We start from the raw sequence: 15436 nt of genomic DNA on the forward strand, positions 1-15436 counted from the left end.
CCAGCATGCACTATTCCAGGTGGGTACATCCGTTGGCAGGTGTCGGCATCATCTAGGAACATTATGTAATCAGCATGCCCATATTAAAGAGTTAACAGCACATCTGGATTTATTTATAAAGGTTACACAAGCTCAACATTTAATGGCAAAACATAATCTATGATAATAAAAGTGTTCAACTTGCCAAGGTCCTGACCAGTCTAAAAGAACATTGCAATATGTAAGGACAAGGTAACCTGCCCAAATCCTAGGATAAACATTTAGTAATTGCTGGAATTTATTTACCATGGTTACTGCAGAAACATGGCCAGTTGCACTGACCAAAAATGTTAGACATTTAAGGGATCAGATCGATAACATAGGTCTTTTGGGGACAAAATGTATATCTTCCATACCAAAGGTCACAATTTTCAAATGATGGTCGGCCTTTCCTCCCAGCTACATACACTTTAAGTACATACCATAAGATTTATGAAGTTTACTTCAAGTTCTCTTATGTGTCAAATTTAAAAAAAATAATTTGCCACAAAATTTGTATCATATCACAAATTCCAAAAAATATAAAATATTTGATATCATCAGGACATTCCTCACATTCAGAATGTAATTTAGTGTGTCTGATCTACTCTCAGGTCCCATAATAAATACTGTGCAAACGTCGCTATCCGATCCCGTAAGACGACTAAATCGCAAGACCTTGATGACCACATAATCTACAAGGTTAACATACTACGTCATACCCCCTGGAATAGTGCATGATGGGAAATACGAAAAATGTCTATACCAATAAACTGCCAGTGATTTTGCATACAAGGATTACTGACAACACCGTGTAGATTTCCCCTTCAAAAGAGGCTCAAAAATAGAAGTGAAAGTAAGTTTTTATTGAGGCCCACATCCTCTTGGAAGCTTCCTGTTAGTTTGACCTACATAGAAAATGGCCAGGTGACGTTTTGATTTATTTGTGTCCTTGTATCAATTATGCAAGTTACTTTTAGTTTTATCAGGATTAGAATGTTGGCGCTAATTAATAAGAGAATTAATCTCAATTCTTGCATAGGAATTTTGAAGGATCTTTTTGATCTCGTAAAGGGCTATTCCAGTTGAAATCCATACACCCCGTGTGGTAGACATGACCTTAATCTCCCACACAGGGGTGTAGATTTCATATGGAGTCACCAATTCAGGTAATTCCATTTGAAATTCACACTCCTTGTGTGGGAGATTAAGGTCATATCTTCCATAGGAGGTGTATGGATTATAATTGGAATAGCAAAAACCTGATATATGCCGTTTTCTCAATTTGAGATATAAAGGCAAATTTAACTAGTCAAATATAAAGAAAATATGTATTATTTTTTATCACAGTTCCAGAAATTTACCGTGGAATTTTGAAAGGAGGGTGTTAATATAAAACATAGGGCATGTTGGTGGCCTAAAACTCAAATAAATTGGAAATGGCATTTATCGGCTTTTCATCTTTTGGTAAGATTTTGAAAATTGTCCCCCCAAACTATGAACGGCTAATTAGCAAAATGTAAATGATATTTGTAATTCAACAACTCTTCCTATACCTTTGTACAGGAGCCGACCGTTGTTAAACCGTGATGAACCCACACTTTTACTGTAGTGTATACGCGAACGCGAGCGAGACTGCACGTTACGCGAGAGCGCGTAAAATTTGTCATGCCTGGAACCTTTGTGCGTATGCCAGCTTACAAGTTGAATTCAGTATTTTTCAGGTAGCGGCTAAACATTGCCGTTTTATTCTGTAGTTTTATTGCTGATATCAAAAGAGAAATCATCGAAGTTTTTGTAAGGCTGAGTGGCAATGATTAACTGACATTCCTCGTAAAATAATCGTGAATTATACGATATTAAGCTTCTTTTTTGTTGAAAGGATTCAATCATGTTTCACCGTTGTTCATCACCGTTTAACAACTCGCGTCCGGCGCTTCTGCGTGGTTTACTTACTCGGGCAGCTAAAGCTGCCCTCGCGAAGTAAACCACGCAGAAGCGCCGGACGCGAGTTGTTAAACGGTGATGAACAACGGTGAAACATGATTGAATCCCTAAATGTCACATATTCAAACAGTCATTTTGTATGGAAACACACTTAGATACTAATGAGACACATTCTACCCTTGTAAATCAAAGTAGTAGAGTAGTGCTCATGGGTCAGAACAACATAGTGAGAACAATTTATGTCAGCAAAAAATGAAGGAAGTAAAAATTGTCTCTAGCCCCACCCCCATGAGCCTACTATATCTTGTTATATCATAATGTTAGCCTGTAATATTTGTAAACAGGTGCATTATCAAGTTACAATGAATTACATCCACAGTGCCCATGTAAGTAATTCAGATGCAGACCTGTATGTCCCTATTGGGCTATTCCATTAAAATACACACTACCCCTGTGGAAGATTTTGGAAATATCTTCCACAGAGGGAGTATGAATTTTAGGTGGAATTTGCACATTAGGCTGCTCCATTTGAATTTCATACACCCTCTGAGAAAGATTCAACCTGAATCTTCACCTGAGGGAAAGTGAGTTTCAAATGGAGCTGCTGATGTGTTAATTCCATTTGAAATTCATACTCCCCCTGTGAAAGATATTACCAAAATCTTGCACAGGGGGAATGTGGATTTTAAATGGAATAGCCCATTCAATCCTGACTTCAGCAGGAAGGCCTCTATCCCTATCTGACTGTCCCTAATACCGATTACTACACAGCCACCTACAACTTAATACCTAGTGACAAATTCATGTAATTCCATTTTATCTCTATAGTAACAGATGTGTGTGTGACTAAACAGCTGCATACAAACAAGCGATTGCTAACAAGCACATGTATGCCACAGATCTAATAGCACCTTGATTTGTAAACTATGACAGGGAATGTGAAACATGTGATTAATATTCAAAGCTATTTCGAACAAATACCACTCTGTAATTGCAGGTAAATGACATAGGTGACCAGCTCCAACAAAACCCGGAACAGGTCGCCAGGCATGACATTCCCATTAAAAAAAAAAAATCAAATTTTGGAATTCCTAATTTCATGGTATTTGACTGTGGAACTAAGTGGACTTTCAAATCCTTGAAAGTACTTGTTAAAAAGAAGGATATTTAATTAATAAATAACAATTGAACTATGATAATCCCTATTCAATCCTGTGTAAGGCAGAACACTTATTGGCCCTTACTGAGAATAGCAATTTGAAAAACAATATCAAGGTATCATTTACAAAATTATCCATATCTTGAAAAGTATTGATGCTATTTATATAATTTTGGGATCATTTTAAAGCTTATTGTCTAGTGCTTACATTTTTAAAAATGTGACTTGTTCCTGGTTTTGTCAGAGCGGGTCACATATGTAGTGTGAACCGTGTGATCAAGCAAAATCAGTCGAAAGTCAGACATATTCAATTTTCAATTTCTTATAAGATTGTAAACAGCATTTGCAAAGATACATTTTGCAAAATATCCCATTGAATTTGGACAACCAGTTCAAAAGATGTGAGCATTTAAAGAATTTCCAAAACAATAGGAAACAAGGATTTGGCTATATCTCAAAATCAATATTTCCAACTGATTTTGTTGGATCACATTAAATATTTTGTCGGAAACTACCTTGTGATGGTGAACAAAGCTGACGGCATTGAAACAATATTGCTATGATAGACACGATTTAGCTAAAAACTGATAAATTTCAGGGGAGGGAGTTGAAAGGGTCAAAAATTTGAAAACAAAGAAATACAAAGATAATTTTCTGAAGTATTAGGGTGTGGAGCTTCATTTGAGTGGGTTCTTTGTTTAATTGGGGTGGTCAATGCCCCACACATTGAAAATAAGCTATCATTTATTTATGACTTTCATGGGTGATCCTGTTTTAACAACATTTTGTTTGAAATTGTAATCTTTTTATTTTTAAAGTATTAATGTATTTTTCAGGGGAAAATGTTCATTTTGGCATTTGCGAGGGCAGTCAGGCAATACTGCTAAGGCCTGCAAGGGCACCAAGGCAATCACATGCTAAAGGCTAATACATCCAAAGTTAAACATTTTGAGGGTCACCAAGGCAAAGGCATGGGGCATCAAGGGCAATTGCCTTCGGTGCCTCTAGTTATTTTTCCCCTGCCTTTTAAGCTGTATTTGTGCAATATTGTTATCTTTGTAATGTTGTTAATTCAAATAAATTCAATCAATCAAAGAATTGATCATTTAAAAAGAAAAACAGCTACACATGATATTGTATTGTTAGCATGGTTAGTGTCCTATATTTGGTATTGGGTATTACACAAAAATGGCTGACAGATCATGTATTCTCCCAATCAATTCCTTGGTGTACTTACAACTTTTGGCAGAGTCTGGTTGTAGGCAGCCATACGCATATTCTTTGTATCCTTCCAATATCTACAGTAGTGCTTCACCCAATTTGAACCAATAGCTCCTGGAAAATGTTTTTTATCAAGATAAAAGGAAGAAACGACTGACATAGTTAGCAAACATTTTCGGCAATATTACTTCCATCTGAGATTTTATCAAATAAAATTAAAGAATAATAAAAAAAAGAAGTTGCAAGCAATTGGAAGATATTTCCAAAATCTTCCCTGGGGGAGTGTGTACTATGAATGGATTAGCCCATTGATTAGGCTATTCCATTTGAAATCCATACACCCCTATGGAAGACATGACCTTAATCTCCCACATAGGGAGTGTGAATTTCAAATGGGCCTACTAGTCCGGCTGCAAACTATTGTTTTATTTGGTTAGATGGTTTTGCCACTTAAAGTGTTTTTCTTTGCTGATTATTAATCTACAGGTGGTACAAAATGAGATTATGGGGGATGTAGAATTGTCACCCCTGGGCAATTCAAGATTTCCAAGGTCAAAGTTTATACAGGGGTCAAAATTAAAAATTTAAAAAGCCATACTAAAATGTTCCTCTGATCCTAAGGATTCAGAAAAAGTATAGTTTGACCTACCTCCGACTTATCGTTTCGGAGTTATAAGCCAAAAGGTCAAAGGTTAACATTGAAGAAGCACAGGAGCTGAAAGAGATACAATGCTCCAATTTTGATGAAAATGGTCTTAAATTGTTGGCACTGTTATCTCAATCGATTATGAATAGTTATAACCAACTGTAATGACTCGTTACCTAGGTAAGCATTCAGAGAAGTTCCAGTAGGTCAACATCAGTAGGACTCAATTGACAATGACCTATTTTGATGTGCTACCAAGGCAACAAGTCATTCTAGGTAGTTCAAACTGTTCATTATTCGAGTTGTGGTACAGAAAGACCAATTTGAGACCATTTTCATCCAAATTGGAGCATTTTTCAATTTCAATCCCTGTGGAGTTCTCTATTTAACCTTTGACCTTTTGCTCATAACTCCACAACGATAAGTCGTAGATATGTGAAACTATATATTTTCTGAATCCCCGTGACAAGAGGAATAATTTGACATATGTTTGGACAAAATTGGACAAGTTTATAATTTTGACCCCTGTATAAACTTTGACCTTGGATATCTCGAATTGCCCAGGGGTGACAATTTTACACCCCTCGGAATCTCATTTTGTACCACCCACAGAACAATAATCCAGAAACAAAAACACTTTAACTGGCAAAACCAACCTACCTTGGTCTGCCACCGGACTATACCTGAATGGGTGACTCCATTTAAAATCTACACTCCCTGTGTGGAAGATTTAGGTCATCTCTTCCACAGGGGGTATATGGATTTCAGTTGGAATGGATTAATCTTGCACTGTGCAAGATACTTCATGGATTGATTTGCCCTCCTTCACAAATAGGGCATGACATTGTAATCTTTAAGCTTTTTGTTTCTTGTATTAATCTGTGTGACAGCTACTGTCTCAATTATGATGACACTTCCCTTGGTATAATAACACTATAAGATTAACCCTAATGCTCCAAGTGGTTTTTAGTTTAATATCGGAAAGGAAAGAAGGAATGAAAAAGGAGTTGCTGGGTTTAAGTTATATATATCGCTTAATTGTGGGGCATCGCAATCGGAGGAAACTGGGCCAGTTCTACATAAGGTCATACTATGAGTGTTCAAGCATATTGAAGATGTGTCTATTATGAGCAAGATCCTAGCAGTAATCTGTATAAGGTCCCTGTACACTTTTAAAGCTTAACACTGCATTAGCTATATTGTATATAACAATATACCAAGGTTGTGACCTAATTATTAGTGAACTGGTCACATTGAACTTGGAATTTGTCGCAATCTAGATGATTCTTAAATTTAGTACAAGAACAAGTAGTCAGACATACACACTGTTTCTACATTGCAGTACGAGCTGTGAATTATAGCAAACACAATAACCAAGTCTAAGAAGAGCAAAATGGCAATTTTGTGACTTCCTTCCTGGTAAAATGTGTACTTTTTTACACACAAGATGAGTTTTGTAGATTTACCTTTCTCTCTCTATTCTTTGGTTCAGTTAAAGTTTATGTGCGATTCAATACTGTGCCAAGAACGTCACTACCAAACTTGAACTCAATGTATAAAGGCATATTTCCATTTCACACTATCTTCAATAGTTCAAAAATCAATGAAGCATGGATACTACCACTTTCTCAGTAAAATGAATTAATTTGAAAATATTTTTCCAGAAATAGACCACACACAGTTTTGCACACTTTTGTGTTGATGAAGCACACATATGTACTGCGTAAATATGAAAGTGCCGTCCTAGTTGGCTAATTGAATCACATCGAGGGATGAGTGCCGTAAGACCCTACCTGCAATAGCTGCCGTATAGACATTTTGACAATTTGTGCATTCTATATTGTACAGATCTGAAAAAAATGACATCTGGCAGCTATTACAGATAGGACCTTCTTGCCATAAACCCCGACATGAAATATCAGCACCTCATTTGTTGTACAAGCCACATAGCATTGTGTGACATTGGCATGACCCGGTTCTTTCCATGCAAAAAACAATCTGTTGGAATGCAAAAGCGTGAAAACTGATGTAGCGCAAAAATATCCACTTTTACAGAACACCCATTTATCTGACTCAATCCCAAACTTACTCTTTTCATAGACATAGAGGTAGCCTTCGTATTGTTTACTACTTTTTCTGTGGTCAGTTGGTTTCTGTAATGCAATAACAAATACGGAGTCAAGAATATTAACTTTTTTGTCATTCAAATATGACTGAACTGCAGAATTCTGCTGCCCAACACCTGTGCCTTATAATCAGTGTGATGGTCAGTGGACATATTGAACATGGCATAGTAAGCACCCCAGATGGTTACATACCACTAATTATGCATTATACGGGTTTCAATGGGAAAATGGCTAATTTTGGGTCGAATTTTCTCATATTCAGAACTCTCACAGTTTAATGCCACTAATATCAGGTGAAACTATATGATTTAGATACCAAATGATCAAAAACTCAACATAGGTTGACCTGATACTTTTCTTGTTTTAACGCACTGAAACGTAAACACCTTAAAATGGCAGTGCGCCCTCGAAGCTGAAAGTTACAATATGGTAGGGCGAATATTTATTAAAAACTGAAGCCGTGCGTATGAATTTTGGTACTATTAAAACAAAAATATACCATTTTGAAGCATCAAACCCTAAAAAGTACTTTTTTGGCTATATAACTTGATCAATTTCAGCGATTTTAATGCAGTCTTTTCAGATGCCATGCAAACAAATAGTTACTCGTCGTATTTCCATGTATCATCCAGGCCTATTAGTGGTATGTAACCAGATGCTCAAGTAATTTCAATACCTGTATCATAATAAGCATTTCAAAGCAGCATGTACGCCGTTAAAAAAAATACTTGTATACTTTTTAGTATGACACAGGCTTCATGTCCAAATCAATAGGGCATCCAATGGAGCAAACTGCAACTTTTGAATTTGCATCTTCCTTGGGAATTTGGATCGATTTTGGATCATGCTGTCTTTATTTCTTGATAAATTTCTACAAAATCCAAGTTAAAGGATGCAGCTATTGGCTGCTGGTTCTAATTTGTGATATTCTTTATCTGTCTTTAAATATTTGCATTTTGGTTACTTTTTCATTGAAAATAAATGGAGGGGGCATTCATTAGAAGAGAAGCATTTACTAAAGGAAATGTGGTACATTGATTCATTTGTTATTTTTTACCTCTAACATCTTATGCATAAGTGTCTCAGCTTCATGTCTGGTTGCATCAAAGCCTGCTCTGATCTGTAAAACCAAAATAAACAAGAACATACATACATAGTCTTTATAAATTCAAAATCACATCAAATCAGTATAATTCACAAATCGAATGCTTTGGTTTCAGATATTGTTAATTTATCATTTTTAGACTTGTACAACATATAGTTTTGCCAATTTGTTAAGCTGAATTTATACTCAATCGCCGAGCGATTGCGATTAAACGCTTTTGAAAAGCGATGTGCAATCGCCGAATTTTGCGATGCATCGTTCGTCGCTTTTTCATTTATACTTATCATGGCGATAGCGATTGCAGACGACAATTAAAATATTCTAAATGCCACAAAATACATTTTTAAAACATCAGTTGCTGTCAATAATTATTGCTTTGAATTAATTCATCACCAAAAATTAATGATTGAGAAAGGTAAATTAACACGGCTGTGTACTCTAGCCATTGTTTCTTTCTCAAAATTGAGTTTTTATGATATGTTTGTACCTTGTTATGTTTTTTATAAATACAAGGAATGAAAATCCAGATTTGTAAACTCCAACTGCAATATTTTAAGGATTTTATTTCACTATTCCACTCGTGTTTGAAATTGAAAAGGAAAGAAAATCTTTGTTGTACCAGCAAGGTACACGCGGCGCAACAACTCATCGCGTTGCGCATGGCGCAATTTGTTAACGCACAAATAAGCGACGCATACGCGACGCTTATCTGCATCGCCAGCATCTTATGGAAACACCACGGAAGCACTGATTTCACAAAAACCTAGTGGTCAAATGGCTCCGTTTTAGCTGATAAAATGTGGGTTTTTTCAAGTTCTTTCCCTGATTTAAATATCAAGTTATGAATGGATTTCGCTCAAACTTCTCAAGGGGCTGTGGATTTACCCGATGTTCACGTAATATAAGTTACAAAAACGAAAACTGTCGCATTCTCCTGTGAGATTCGATGAAAGTGCAAATTGTGACCACTTTAAACTTCAACGGCCATTATTTCAATGTTCATTTTCTCGGTAAAATGACGATTTAGGTACACGATAACTCAATAAATACAGCATCTATAGGTAAGCAAATATGATCATCGTAAAAAGCATGATCGACTTAAGAAACGGTTTTCTCATTTTTTTATATTTTGGTCTATTTCCGATTTTGGGCATCATTTTGTGCAAATAGGCGTTTTGAATTTTAAAAAGTTCATTTTGATGCCTTATATGGTCAATATCTAAAAAATAAGGCCAATATCAAAAAATAAAAAACCGTTTTGGAATGGAGCCTCAAGATTGAGCTAAAAACAAAATAAAATATTTTGGAAAGAGTGTTTTTTGTTATGATGTACCTAACAAATATTGCCAAAAACTCACTTTTTGTGATTTTCTTCAAAATTGTTGTTTTTACCCCAAATCTGTATTTATATTAAGATTTATTGATGTCTTGCCTTCATAAAATGTATACTTTTATATGTTTTTGCGAATAATTACAAAGTTATTGCACTTTTACTACATGCATGTCTGAGAGTACACAGCCACCTTAATTAGCAAAATAATAGATCCAGATGGTTGTATATGATTGGTTGACGCATTCATGTGTCAAGCGATATCGCAGGGAAGTTGAGATTTCTTCCTCCGCGATTTGAATCGATTGATCGGCTTGACGCTCTGGAAATGTAAGTAAACATTGGGCATGCGTGAAAATCGCTTTTCTGCAAAAGCGATTGAGTATAAATTCAGCTTTACACTTTTAGTGGCAAGTTTTAGTTTTCTGTTTTTAGTCAATGATTATGAATATTCATGCATCATTGAAAATGATGTCATTCATAATTAATATTCATGAGATGACAAAAGTGAAGCCAAATACTGTGCTCTTTCCCATTTTCTAAAACTTCCAAGGAAATCTAACCATTAAATTAAAGGAGTATTTCGTGATCCTAGCATCCTCTTTTTATGACATTTTTCAGTACATATCCACGAAAAAAGCATATTCCCAAAATTTCAGTTGATTCCGATATTGCGTTTGCGAGTTATGCATGATTATGTGTATTACACTGTTCCATAGACAATACGTTGTAATTTCGTTCTGGTGCACCAGAACGAAATTCAAATTTCACGATATCTTTGCTAAACGAAATAATCTGCAAGAAATATTTTGTACATAAACATTATGTAGCCAAAGGTTTCCAGTGATATAAAAATCTCAACTTTTTTTGAGAAAAGTGGGGGGATGAGGCTGTGGATCACGAAATGCCCCTTTAAGACCGAAAAAAATATTGTGTTGCAATCTAGTGGGGAAAATGGGAAAGTTGGGTTGGTCGGTGGGATTTCATTCTTTTTTTTCTTCTTCTTTTTTTTAAACCTTCAGTTTTTTAAAATCCCCACAAATATTAAATAATGCTTCTTCCATTTGTAAATGTTGACTACTGGATACTTGTTAGATATTAATCAATCTGATAAATCAATTAAAAAAAAAAATTAAGTGAAAAACATTTTTGAACATATCTGTAAAAATCATCATTCAAAAAAAAAATTGAGACCCTGATTTTTCAGGACTTTGGGTCAGTCACTGAGGGCAACAAATCAATTCTTTTGGCCTAATTTAGGTTTCACAAACACTACGTAAATAAACATCAAATATGCATATGGTGACTATCATCACTACCGTGTATCAACAATTTTCATTTGTGCATATTATCCTGTACAGCACATGCCATAGCTAAAATTAGCTAGTGATTGATTATAAATGAACGCCCTTGCCCTTGATTTCATTCAATGAGGAAGTACATGTGTGTGTAGGTTTGATCACCAAAAAGCTACTAAACAAAGCATACAATAGCGCTTGTCAGCAACTAATCCGAAATCTTCGGAAATTAGTTCAGAAAGGTGCAATTTAAGGGATGGGGTATGAACGTTTGGACAGTATTTATAGTGGGCCATTAGAGCACATCAGACATATCGAATTGCATTCTGAATACGAAGAATGTCCTTCTGATATTAAATAATTTTGATTTATTGAAATTCGCAATGTAATACACATTTTATGGCAAATGATTAAAAATTGATATATTTGATATTTAACAGTACTCGAAGTAAACTTTATAAATCTGATGCTGATGATTTATACTTAAAGTGTATGTAGGTGGGATGAAAAGCCGACGATCAATTGAAATTGTGACCTTTTGTATTGAAGATATGGATTTTTTTATCCAAAACACTAAAAAAATTAGGTCTTTTTGGGAAAAAATCCATATCTTCAATATGAAAGGTCAAAATTTTCAATTGATCGTCGGCTTTTCCTCCCAGCTACATGCACTTTAAAATATATTATTAGATTTATAAAATTTACTTGAGGACTGTTATATATCAAAATGTGAAAAATATCAAATTTTAATAATTTGTCATAAAATTTGTATTATATCGTGAATTTCAAAAATGAAAATTATTTGATATCAGAAAGCCATTCTTCGTATTTAGAATGCAATTCGATATGTCTGATGTGCTCTCATGTCCCACAAAAAATACTGTCGAAACGCTCAAAACGCTCATTCCAGATCCCTTAAATAAACACACAACAACCATTCACACACTGGCAAAAGCATGTTCGATGAGTGCATGAGATAGTATGATTGTTGACACTAATCACACCAAGTTGCTTTTAAATCCTTTTTTCAAAATTTTTTTTTTTAAATAGAAAAAAAAATGGATACAGGTTACACCAGAAGAAAAGTTTATTTTTGTGTTTTAGCTCCATGTCTTCATAGTCATCAAATAATGTGCTTACACTTGACTGAGGGAATCAGCCATACAATGGAAACCAAAACATGCATATGTGACACAATATGCTACCACCTTAAGCAAGGAAAAAATATTCTATAGGCCCAACCGACCCAGATTTCCTGGGGTTTTTTTTAATTTGCTGTAGATAAAGTTTGATTTTCCATAATTACTATATGCATGTAAAATCAGCTGTTTTGGGTAAAAAAGTAGATTAAATTTGACTGAAAAAAATGTGTACAAAGCAAGGGAAGAAAATTAATCAATTGAAATTTAATAGTCATTTACTAAAAATAAAAACAATAAAATAAACAACACAAAAGGTCCGTCCACCTGTAGAACTGGGTTTATTTTCTAGTCAACTTACTGCAAAAGTAGAAATTTCTTATGATTAATTTTGTCAATTTGTAACTATTTCAGTTGTTTTTAAATGAACGACTCTAAGCTTCCTTATATTGACTTGTACACAAAAGGAATATATTCCAGCAGTTATTTTTGCAGTTGCTACTTGGAACGCAAAAAGTATAGAAATAAACGTAGCATGAAAACCTCCACTTTTACAGTACTGCCTTACTGTTAAATGTCAAAAATATCATTTTTTTAAAATTTGCCATAAAATTTGTATTATATCCCAAATTACAAAAACCCCTCATATTCAGAATGCAATATGGTGTGTATGATGTGCTCTCAGGTCCCACAAAAGATACTGTGCAAAGGTTGCTACCTGATCCCTTAATTCATCCTGAGACACATATTCTCACACACACACCACAGACCATTAACTTCCATAGCTTGAATTGTAATTAGGGCTTGTCAACTAATAATTAACATTACACAGAACAAGATGCAATTTGCATTTACATTATTTCGATAATTGTAACATAGCACTTTAGCAGCAGTCCGCACGACACACCTGTACACAGTGCTACAACTTATACATAAATTACATAGTCGGAACTTACGTGTTGTAGTTTGAGTTGTAACTCCGTCATATACGGTTTGAATTCCGTGGAGACCTCATGACCTGCAATACGTTAAATGAACAAAACAGAGACATTTTGGTTACGCTTTAATACCCACTCGAGTTGTACCATATTCCTCCTATATATTCCCTGCATCATATTGAGTTGCAGCATCTAGATGTAAAACCCACGTGGCTAAGGTGTGGCTAACTACATCCAAAATGAACTCATCTCTAATCACAACGGTCACCGACCTCCAATACAGTAATTAAAGCAAACAAATTGACCTCATGTTGGTGAGTATGATATTGTAGACCCCAATGATGCAAAAGGTCATTCTGTGAGCATACAGGTATATTGAGATTACAGAACTGTGCACTGGTGGATAGTGCTAAGTACACCGAGATGATGACGAGGATGTTACTAGTGCAATATCTTCTGGCTGTCATAGCCGCATCATACCCCAGCACATCTGATGAATCACTTAAAGTAGCGAATTTAAATATTACCTGCTACTGCTGTGTCTCCTATGCTCACTCAATCCCTACTGTACAAAAACAACGGCAGGTTTGCACTCTAAATCGTATCATGCATATACTCAACATGTGGTTGCTAGTTTATCACAGCGCTCCTAATGGGCTATTCTATCTAAAATACATACACCCCCCTATGGAAGAAAATCTCCTTAATCTCTCCACAGACTTCAAATGGAGTCACCCATTCAGGTAGCTCAATTTGAAATACACAATCCCTATGTGAGGGATTAATGTCAAATTTTCCATAGGGGGTGTGTGGATTTCAAACAGAACAGCCAATAATCGGCCATATTTGCAGTGAACAAAATCTCTATTTGACCATGCATAATGTGACACTACATCAAATCTATTTTTGGAAAGAAAATTAATGTTAAGCATCGCCGAACTGAATAGATTTAGGGAAAAAAGCGTCCAGGCAAAACAGGCTTTCCTGCATGCAGGACTGCAGGTAGTTCACACACGCATGGCAGTTTCAGTGCTACCTGTAGTGGAATATTTTTAATGCTAATTTTTCAGGTTTTTCCCCAGTTTCTGTGACTAAACATTTTTGATGCATTTTAATTTCAAATGTCATTCAATTCAAAATAAAAATATGAGAGACAAAAATTCATAATTTGTTATGGTGTCTGTGACTCTAACCATTTTTGCAGTTTTTATTTCATGTTTATTCAATCAAAATAAAATAAAATAAATCATCCCTAAGAAACTTGGTTCAAAGACCTGTCAATCATATCAAATGCTCATTTTGGTGAATCTACACATAAACATAAATGTATGTACGGGCAGGGATATGAGGCAAGTTGTATGACTAAACATTGGTTCACCTGGCCTGAATCCATTCACCCACCCACACATTTAGATGACATGTGTGACAGTGTGTATTTATAATTACAGTATTATTGAACTAATAAAAGCCTTGTACGGAAGTGTGCTTCTTAAGGGCAGAGTGATGGAAGAGAACATGGACCTTTTCCACTTCATTATTTATGCCACTCAATCTTATGCCAGTTTAAACTTATTTTGAATTTTGGTACCCTAAAAGCAGACATTTTGGATTCACTGTGTAAAAATATGCAAATTATAAGCACGTATCAGATACAACTTTCGCGAGTGCGAAAGTTTTACTATTTTTACAAGGACGTTTCGTGCATAATTTTGACATTATTTTACTAAATTGCTGATTGCTTAGAGTTCACTTTTAACAATATTTCACAAATTTGTGACAAGATAACTCGAAAAATATGCAAAGAAAAGGTAAACTTTTTACATCTTTAAGAGCTACCCACATGAGTGTGAATTATGTAACATTTGGTCAAATATTAAAATTGTTAGAAATTTGCGTATTCGGTACAACAATGATCTCAAAACACCATATTTTACTAATTCAAAACAAAATCACAATGTGAGGAACAGACATCACAGTACAAATTTTCTTGCAGCAAGAGTTTCTGCAGCTTATTTTGTTTTGCAAATTAACAATACATTTACTATCAATCAAAATACAATTTAGATGAGTAAAAAATGTGTCCCTGTTAAGGATGTTGCCACAACAAATATTGGGGCAAATAAGTGTCTTTCTGTCATTTGAATTTCAAAACTGAACATTTTTGTTTAAATCTGAAATTACCATAGGATTCCTCGACTCATTTTCATTCCACAAATGTATAGATTTATGTATTTTGGATTTAAACTTCCAAAATAATGAAGTCAGAAAAGGTCCATGTTCTCTCCATTGCTCTGCCCTTAAAACGTTCTTGGACACACACGTTTGCATACCTAAGGGGCTGTACCATAATTATATGTCTCCCCAGGTTGTTGAAAAGAGAAGGGGTGCAACTAGGCTAAAGGTAGGGAAGGGGGAATAATTTCTGCTCAAGTGGGCTATTCCATTTAAAATCCACACTTCCCTTTGGAAGATTTTGAAAATATCTTTTTTGGGGAATATGTTTTTCAAA

The 15436-nt window shown here is 35.0% G+C and overlaps 1 protein-coding gene across 10 annotated transcripts in view; it reads right to left on the reverse strand.

Annotated features, from left to right (window-relative positions):
- Positions 1-15436, reverse strand: part of LOC140160672 (rho GTPase-activating protein 26-like) — a 136717-nt gene that overhangs the window by 68341 nt on the left and 52940 nt on the right. For all 10 annotated transcript variants that reach the window (XM_072183949.1, XM_072183946.1, XM_072183948.1 and 7 more), the window contains exons 8-11: positions 12946-13007; positions 8175-8237; positions 7081-7144; positions 4362-4459 (exon numbers count right to left, since the gene is read on the reverse strand). In XM_072183949.1, coding sequence (XP_072040050.1) covers positions 4362-4459; positions 7081-7144; positions 8175-8237; positions 12946-13007 — 287 coding nt within the window. The remainder of the gene's footprint in view (positions 1-4361; positions 4460-7080; positions 7145-8174; positions 8238-12945; positions 13008-15436) is intronic.

Source organism: Amphiura filiformis, chromosome 9, assembly GCF_039555335.1.
Source record: "Amphiura filiformis chromosome 9, Afil_fr2py, whole genome shotgun sequence".
NCBI lineage: Eukaryota > Metazoa > Echinodermata > Ophiuroidea > Amphilepidida > Amphiuridae > Amphiura > Amphiura filiformis.